Source organism: Echiichthys vipera (assembly GCF_963691815.1).
Source record: "Echiichthys vipera genome assembly, chromosome: 17".
Lineage (NCBI taxonomy): Eukaryota > Metazoa > Chordata > Actinopteri > Perciformes > Trachinidae > Echiichthys > Echiichthys vipera.
Genome location: NC_139842.1, coordinates 1,585,176 through 1,594,373, shown reverse-complemented (window position 1 = coordinate 1,594,373; position 9,198 = coordinate 1,585,176). Strand labels below are relative to the sequence as shown.

The window sequence follows — 9,198 nt, the reverse complement described above, 5'->3', positions numbered from 1 at the left end:
TTTTGCACTGAACGTGAGTGTGAACGTGAGTGTTTCCAACCGTGGAATCACATCGTTCCTGCCCGGAGACTGGGTTTAGGTTTCCACCCAAGAGACGTGAACGTGCATCTGCTCAAAGTCTGGGAGAGACGCGGAGGTCTGATCTTCTCTCACGTCACTTCATTTACTTTATCCCCAATGTTATCACGGAGGTTTCTGCCTAATGCTGCCAGAAATAAGGGCGCACTCCCACTGTTCCTCCGTACCGTGCCCCAGCACGTTTCACGGCTAAAGTCTGGTTCCTTTGACCAGTGTGAGTGCAACCGTACCGCGCCTAGGAGCGGCACGCTTGCCGTCCACGGCCCGTTTGGGAGAGGTGGGCTTTTGTAAAGCACGTTTGCACGTGTACGAGCACGAGCGTGCGCACGTGTACGAGCACGAGGCCTACGGCGGTTCTGAGGTCATTTCCTGTGCGCCTGTTGGGACGTAGAAAAAAGAAGGAGGGACCATGCGCGGACATTTCAAACAATGGCGGTGAAAGGTTCACGTTGGTGTGATGCGGAGGTGGAGTGTTTACTGCAGATTTGGTCGATGAAAAGATTCAAAAACAGTCGACAAGACGCACAAAAACTCCGAGGTCTACGGAAAGATCTGGAAACAAAGCCACGCATCGCCATGACGTCATCAATGCGTGTGACGTGTTACGGCGTGATGACGTATAGGCAGCAAGAAGCATTCTCCGAGGCCCAGGTAGTGTGAGTACAAACGGGCCTGGAGGGGGGGACAAGGACCCTAAAGCACGGGGCACGGGACGGAGGAACAGTGGGAGGGCGCCCTAAAACTGCCTACTGAGCCTTTAAGTCTAAATTTAAGTCATTCGTTCTTGACTAAATGTGAAAAAATGTGTGAAACCAATGAAAACACATTTGCTGAAGAAGACTTGTGCTGTGCTTAGAGAGTGAAGATCGAGTCGATCCCAGTTTCATCAGACGTGTCAAAGCAGTCCAGAGAAACTGTGATAACATGTTTATCAAAGTGTGACGGACTCTTTTTCTGTAACGCTGACTCAGCGAGTCGAGCGCAGTGTCAGATGACACACACACACACACACACACACACACACACACACACACACACACACACACACACACACACACACACACACACACACACACACACACACACAGTGTTTTACAGTAAATGGGATTACTGATAAATTCTCTTTGGCTCTGATGTAAAACAAAGTGGGTCACAGCTCAGAGACCCAGACACACTTTGGATGATGTAGAGTTCTTTAGTTGGCAGTCTCCTCCTGCTGGACATTAGAGAGAATGCAGCTTTAAGTGGAGTCTCCTCCTGCTGGACATTAGAGAGAATGCAGCTTTAAGTGGAGTCTCCTCCTGCTGGACATTAGAGAGAATGCAGCTTTAAGTGGAGTCTCCTCCTGCTGGACATTAGAGAGAATGCAGCTTTAAGTGGAGTCTCCTCCTGCTGGACATTAGAGAGAATGCAGCTTTAAGTGGAGTCTCCTCCTGCTGGACATTAGAGAGAATGCAGCTTTAAGTGGAGTCTCCTCCTGCTGGACATTAGAGAGAATGCAGCTTTAAGTGGAGTCTCCTCCTGCTGGACATTAGAGAGAATGCAGCTTTAAGTGGAGTCTCCTCCTGCTGGACATTAGAGAGAATGCAGCTTTAAGTGGAGTCTCCTCCTGCTGGACATTAGAGAGAATGCAGCTTTAAGTGGAGTCTCCTCCTGCTGGACATTAGAGAGAATGCAGCTTTAAGTGGAGTCTCCTCCTGCTGGACATTAGAGTGAATGCAGCTTTAAGTGGAGTCTCCTCCTGCTGGACATTAGAGAGAATGCAGCTTTAAGTGGAGTCTCCTCCTGCTGGACATTAGAGAGAATGCAGCTTTAAGTGGAGTCTCCTCCTGCTGGACATTAGAGAGAATGCAGCTTTAAGTGGAGTCTCCTCCTGCTGGACATTAGAGAGAATGCAGCTTTAAGTGGAGTCTCCTCCTGCTGGACATTAGAGAGAATGCAGCTTTAAGTGGAGTCTCCTCCTGCTGGACATTAGAGAGAATGCAGCTTTAAGTGGAGTCTCCTCCTGCTGGACATTAGAGAGAATGCAGCTTTAAGTGGAGTCTCCTCCTGCTGGACATTAGAGAGAATGCAGCTTTAAGTGGAGTCTCCTCCTGCTGGACATTAGAGAGAATGCAGCTTTAAGTGGAGTCTCCTCCTGCTGGACATTAGAGTGAATGCAGCTTTAAGTGGAGTCTCCTCCTGCTGGACATTAGAGAGAATGCAGCTTTAAGTGGAGTCTCCTCCTGCTGGACATTAGAGAGAATGCAGCTTTAAGTGGAGTCTCCTCCTGCTGGACATTAGAGAGAATGCAGCTTTAAGTGGAGTCTCCTCCTGCTGGACATTAGAGAGAATGCAGCTTTAAGTGGAGTCTCCTCCTGCTGGACATTAGAGAGGATGCAGCTTTAAGTGGAATAAGAATACTCAGAATATTTAAATTAATACCGAGCTGTAAAATAACTTTTACTCTGGAGGGTCGGGTGATTTTCTGTGCACGAAAATAAAATAAAGAGAAATCAATCCTTCAAAATAAAAGCTCGTGAACACAAACTCAGCATCATTAACTCTCCTCAGCCTCTTTGTTTAAAGAAACACTCTGAAATAAGTGTTGAATGCATAAAAAGTGAGTTTATTTGGAGCAGGAAACGCAGAACAACAACAGGCGCGTTTGAACAGAATCATCCGGAACAAACAGAAGAAGAAGTTTAACACCAGCAAACAGGAACTCTCTCACCCCCTGAACATGTTCGTCCAGTTTGAGCCAAAAATATAAACTTTAATGTTAAAAACTGCACCAAAACGTGTCAGAAATGCATTTAATGTGTCTTCTTTATCTTTTAGTGTTTGAAGCTGAGAGTGCGTCGGTTCGATATAAGATACAAACATTATTAAGGCTGAAGAGAGACAGAAGAGAGGAAGCAGAGCGTGTCATTGGCTGCTTAAGAGGAGGCCTTCTTCTTCATCACCCTCCTGCCGCCCTGTCTGGGGACGGGGGCCGCCGGCGCCGGGGCCGGGCCGGCGTTGGAGCGCTGAGCCTTGACCTCGTCGATGAAGGTTTCGATGGCGGAGAACTTCTCGGTCAGGTCGCCCAGGTGAGCTTTCAGGGCGTTGAACTCTTTGTAGAGGTCGTCCAGAGCTTCGGACAGAGGCTGGATCCTGAGAGAGGGAGGGGGGGGGGGGGGGGGGGAGAGAGAGTGAGGGGGGGGGGAGAGGGAGAGAGAGAGTGAGGGGGGGGGGGGGGCAGAGAGGGAGGGGAGAGAGAGGGAGAGAGAGGGTGAGAGAGAGAGAGAGAGAGAGGGAGAGAGAGGGAGAGAGAGAGAGGGGGAGAGAGAGAGGTGGTTTTGCATCTATTTTTAGTCATTTTGCATCTTTTTGTGGTGGTTTTGCATCTATTTTTAGTCATTTTGCATCTTTTTGTGGTGGTTTTGCATCTATTTTTAGTCATTTTGCATCTTTTTGTGGTGGTTTTGCATCTATTTTTAGTCATTTTGCATCTTTTTGTGGTGGTTTGCATCTATTTCTACTCATTTTGCATCTTTTTGTGGTGGTTTGCATCTATTTTTAGTCATTTTGCATCTTTTTGTGCTGGTTTTGCATCTATTTTTAGTCACTTTGCATCTTTTTGTGCTGGTTTTGCATCTATTTTTAGTCATTTTGCATCTTTTTGTGGTGGTTTTGCATCTATTTTTAGTCATTTTGCATCTTTTTGTGGTGGTTTTGCATCTATTTTTAGTCATTTTGCATCTTTTTGTGGTGGTTTGCATCTATTTCTACTCATTTTGCATCTTTTTGTGGTGGTTTGCATCTATTTTTAGTCATTTTGCATCTTTTTGTGCTGGTTTTGCATCTATTTTTAGTCACTTTGCATCTTTTTGTGCTGGTTTTGCATCTATTTTTAGTCATTTTGCATCTTTTTGTGGTGGTATTGCATCTATTTTTAGTCATTTTGCATCTTTTTGTGCTGGTTTTGCATCTATTTTTAGTCATTTTACATCTTTTTGTGCTGGTTTTGCATCTATTTTTAGTCATTTTGCATCTTTTTGTGCTGGTTTTGCATCTATTTTTAGTCATTTTGCATCTTTTTGTGGTGGTTTTGCATCTATTTTTAGTCATTTTGCATCTTTTTGTGGTGGTTTTGCATCTATTTTTAGTAACTTTGCATCTTTAAGTGGTGGTTTTCCATCTGTGTTTAAACATTTTGCATCTTTTTGTGATTGATTATAGAACATGTTGTTTTGTTTATCGTGGTCGTTTGTGGTTGTTTGTAGTCACTTTGTGTTTACCTTTGGTTGTTTTCTGTCTCGTTGTGGTCGGACTGAATAAACGACAGCTATAAAACAGAAATAACCAGCGTAGCATTAGTCTCGTTCTACTTCTGACTCAACCTGTTTTCCAGCACGTTTGAGACGTCAAACAAAAGGAAATGATTATGTGACAAAGCTGAGTGAACTTTAACAACTTTAAAGTACTTGAACAACTTTAAAGTACTTTAACACGTCTCGGTCCTTCGTGTCTTTGTGAATGAGCAGAATATTCCAGAAACAGTGGAGAGTCCCCCTTCCTCTCCCCTCTGGCTCCTCTCTGCGGCCGATGGCGTCACAGGAAGCTGCGGCTCAAACTGCCATTTAAGAAGTGAAAATAGAAGCGTGCTGTTGTTCAGCGTGGAAGAGTTTTCCACAGGGAAGTCTGGAGTTTCCTGCCCCGCACCGCAGACGGCCTCCTGCTCCAGCAGCTCCATAAACAGAGATGCTCGTTTTACCTCCGCGTGAAGCTTTTCTCTCCTCACTCGTCTCGTTCCCTTCAATCTGTTTCTGCAGTTTCTGCGTCAATGAGAGATTTTAGCTTGAATGCGTTTGAAATGATAAATCTGTGAAAACATGTTGCTTCAGCGAAGTGTTTGAATCATTCAGGCGTCTTACCTGAGCTGCTGTTCCACAAAGGGCCTACTGTTGGTCCTTTTGCATCTGTATTTAGTCATTTTGCATCTATTTTTAGTCATTTTGCATCTATTTGTGTTGGTTTTGCATCTATTTTTTGTCATTTTGCATCTTTTTGTGGTGTTTTTGCATCAATTTTTAGTCATTTTGCATCTTTTTGTGGTGGTTTTGCATCTATTTTTAGTCACTTTACATCTTTTTGTTATGTTCTGCATCTATTTTTAGTCATTTAGCATCTTTTTGTGGTGGTTTTGAGGGTCGTTCAAAACAGGCTTTTCACAATAAGAGACAGTCCTCTGAGGGCCATTCAAGACAGGCTTTTCACAATAAGAGACGATAAGATTTGAACCTAAAACCTTTAGATTGTGCTATAGCTATAAAGTGACTCTTACAGATAAAACAATCGAAACGTGTTTCAGTACGAACGTGTTTCAGTCGACAATCAGAGGAAGTGCGGCAGGATTAAGAGCGCAAACTCTACATAAGGAGGCGGGTCGGGATCGGGGCGGTGGACCCGCTTTGTCATGGATCATGAGAAAGTTGATTTTGTCCACTGCTGTTTTTAAGACCAACACCTGTGTTAAATGTGCTCTGCTGTATTTTATTAATGGAAAGTATGAAACGTGTGGGTTCTTCCCACATATAACCTCCTCCTCCGTCGCCGTCCATACCTGGCGTAGTCGGGCAGGAGAGACTGGTGGTCGTTCTGCAGAAGTCCTCTCATCTGGCTCAGGATGTCGAACCTCCAGTTGTCCAGGATCTGAGTCAGGTTGGCCACGCCGCGCATGTTCACCCTCTCAGCTGGGACAAGAAATCACAATTACAACACAACATCCTGAGGCTGACCACGCCACCTCCCGTCACTGACTTCTCCTGCACTTCACCGAACATCAACCACGTCAGATTTATTGTTTTCCTCTTCTATTTCTTTAAAGTCCAGTCGTCAAGTCAGTAACAAACCATCAGCTGCCGTCAAAAACGGCAGGGATTAAGATGGAGTCTCGACGAGTGCGTGCAGGAGAAAGAGAAACAGAGCGAGACAGGGTACATCTGGAGAGTAAATGAGGAGAGGGGGCACCGTTTAACAAGAACAAAGCAGAGAAATAAATAATAATTTAATAATAATAATAATAATAATTTTCACTGTTTCATGACTAGAAATGCAGCTGAAGCTTTTACGATGCTACAAATTCTGTCCAGTTACGGAAAAGCCTGAGAGGTCAGAAGTCAGAATGATAGAAAAGTCGTTTCTATGCAGATGATACGCCGTCTCATCACGACAAGTCCCGTCAAGTCACGTTAAGTCACGCCAAGTGTTTCGCTTCGTCTCGTTTTATTTTCGCTTCTTCGGAGCGTCCGGTTTCCAAGATGGCGACGGTCAAAATGCCCAACTCGAGGCTTCAAACTGTTCTCCACCAACCATTGGGAGGCGTCACGGTGGCTACGGCGATCTCTTTTATTCCGACTCAGGCTGCAGCTCGCTGTAGGACCCTACGCTCCTCTCTCCAATAGTTCAGCCTGACTTCCCTGACTTCAGCCCTGAACTCGACCTTTGAGCAAACAGAGAGAGAAATCTGCTCACAGCCATCTCTGAAGTTCCACTCGTCGTTGGTGGCGGCGGCGGCTGACGGCTGGCGTCGCCTCTGGGCCAGAACCGTCACCGTGGCGACGGCCAGTAACAGCAGCAGCACGCTCAGTTTGGAGGTCATGATGGAACCGGCACCTGGAAGCACACAAACACACGCAGGACGTTACTGTTTTGAGCCACATCTGTGGAATAAACTGAATATTTCCACTCATTTTATCACATTTGAGACTCTTCATCCACATCTTTCAATGCCATTTATTCAATTACATCATCTTTTTAATGAGGTTTAAGCTTATTTTTAGCTTTTGTTTTATCATAATTGACATAATAAATATATTTCTGCAGCACCTTTCTTGCTTTTCTTAAAAAAAACAAAAGTAAACATGGTCATATAAATGATTTGAGGATCAAATAAAGGTTATAATATATTTAAAAGGACCAGGCACGGATAATAAAACACAGCACCATGTTAAATATTCATAAATGCTTTCTGCAGAAGATTATGACTCATTTTAAATCTTATTAAAAAGTCTCTTTATACTTCGCATTGTTTCAGTTTTATTACCTTAAAAAAACTAAAACATTTTAAATTCACTTCAAATAAACTTTAGACGACTGAAGGAAACGGTTAAGTTTGTTTGTTTTGGTTAAAATTGAAATTTTAACAGGAAAAGACAGAAGATGGAGCTGAAAACATGAGTTTGTTCAGTTTAAAAGATTAAAATAGAAATAAAATAAAGATAAAATAACGTAAATGTGACGGGTGTGTAAATAAAATGCATTTCTCTGCACGTACCTGCTCAACTGTTCTCAGCTCCTCGACTGTAAAGCTTCTAACTGACGGCAGGGAGGAGAGCATGCACACACACCCTCGCTGCACACAAGCATGCACACACATGCACACACACACATATAAAAAAGAAATCACACTCTCCATTTCAAACACACACACACACACACACACACACACACACACACACACACACACACACACACACACACACACACACACACACACACACACACACACACACACACACACACACACACACACACACACACACTCACATATATACACACACACACACACACACACACACACACACACACACACACACACACACACACACACACACACACACACACACACACACACACATATATACACACACACACACACACACACACACACACACACACACACACACACACACGCACACACACACACACACACAGTTTCTATCCTGTCCACGTCATTATGGAGGCCTGGTGGTCAGGACACTGTGGTTTAGGTTTGTGTGTGTGTGTGTGTGTGTGTGTGTGTGTGTGTGTGTGTGTGTGTGTGTGTGTGTGTGTGTGTGTGTGTGTGTGTGTGTGTGTGTGTGTGTGTGTGTGTTTTCCAGTCCTGGATCTTTCAAAAATGAGATCAGCTGTGGGTTTTATACCAGTCTGTGCTTGTGCAGTAAGAAAGAATGAAAGAAAGAAAGAAAGAAAGAAAGACGTGGGTTCAAGCCCCGCCTCAGGTACCTCACACAGGAGTGAACATGTGTGTGTGTGTGTGTGTGTGTGTGTGTGTGTGTGTGTGTGGATTCCAACTTGCGAATTTCAATTTCAATTTCAGAGACAGTCCTCTGAAAGTCCCTCATTATTTCTGTATTTATTTATTTATTATTATTTATTTCAGCATTTATTGTCTTTATTCATTTATGTATTTATTGCTGTATTTATTTGTAATAAGCCTTACCATTTAAATAAAGTTTTGTGAGGAAGGTTGACCAGGGTAACTGTATCCTCGTTTGTGATTGGCTGTTACACACGTCTGTCAAAACTCCCGTTTCCGGTCTCTTCCGTTGCCTAGCAACAGCTCCTATGCGTTCCGTCCGTACCCTGAACAGAAGCTAGCGTTAGCTGACGTGAGACGGTCTATTTCAGCTTTAATGAACACACAAAGTTGTGTTTTATCTTCAGAACAGCTCGTTTGACGCCATGACAGCTATAAAAGACGGAGAGTTCACGGCTACGATCTACAAACTGGTGAGAATACGGTGGTTTTAGTCCAAGTTAGCCTCTCGGCTCAGTGCTAAGCTAGCGCCGTCACAAGCGAAGCTCCATTCAAACATAGTTTAATTTAATGTTTCTATTATTGGGAAACAAACTCAACAAACAACACTTTACAGGAGCTGTGGTGGGCTGCTCGTAAATTCGGGATACATTTAAAACAACAAGCTAAAGAAAAATCAATAATTTTTGAAGTTTTTCAGTGTTATTGTCTTTTAAAACGCCTTATTGCATCTGTAAATAATGTCATCAGTGCTGCAGGGGGCTTTGGCTTTTAATGGTGTGTTTTAAAGGTTTGAAAGGTGCTTGAATTTTATGATAAAATGCTTTAAAATGCTTGAAATTGTATCTGCATTTCTTTCACAACAAAAAAGCTATAGAAAAGACATTTAATGTCTTATCCTTCAGGTATTACTAAACACAAGTGCAGTTGTTTTATAGCAGAATTCATCTAAACATGATTAAAAAAGGGAAATAACCATTTTCAGTCATTTACCACAGCTGTAAGGTGCTGGACAAGCTTTGAAATGCACCTTGAATTAAAATGAATTCATTAAA

At 43.4% G+C, this 9,198-nt stretch overlaps 2 protein-coding genes across 2 annotated transcripts in view; one reads left to right on the top strand and one right to left on the bottom strand.

The window, feature by feature from the left end:
* Positions 1-2,665: 2,665 nt before the first annotated feature.
* LOC310959367 (uncharacterized protein) lies at positions 2,666-7,517 on the bottom strand. The gene is made up of 4 exons (XM_083930683.1): positions 7,379-7,517; positions 6,577-6,717; positions 5,666-5,795; positions 2,666-3,213 (listed from the first exon to the last, which is right to left on the bottom strand). Exons 2-4 carry the CDS (start codon positions 6,701-6,703, stop codon positions 2,997-2,999), a joined length of 474 nt encoding a protein of 157 aa, XP_083786809.1. The 5' UTR covers positions 6,704-6,717; positions 7,379-7,517; the 3' UTR covers positions 2,666-2,996.
* Positions 7,518-8,487: 970 nt separating this feature from the next.
* ift70 (intraflagellar transport 70) overlaps positions 8,488-9,198 on the top strand; it is a 14,214-nt gene continuing 13,503 nt past the window's right edge. Inside the window, 1 exon segment of the mRNA XM_083930685.1 lies at positions 8,488-8,616. Coding sequence (XP_083786811.1) covers positions 8,569-8,616 — 48 coding nt within the window. The 5' untranslated portion in view covers positions 8,488-8,568.

Excerpts from the sequence above, each read along its gene's own strand:
- LOC310959367 (XM_083930683.1), bottom strand. The coding sequence starts at position 6,703 with ATGACCTCCAAACTGAGCGTGCTGCTGCTGTTACTGGCCGTCGCCACG. Across the intron at positions 5,796-6,576 it reads GTGGAACTTCAGAGATGGCT|CTGAGAGGGTGAACATGCGC; the intron begins GTGAGCAGATTT and ends TTCTTGTCCCAG. Across the intron at positions 3,214-5,665 it reads CTCCTGCCCGACTACGCCAG|GATCCAGCCTCTGTCCGAAG; the intron begins GTATGGACGGCG and ends TCCCTCTCTCAG.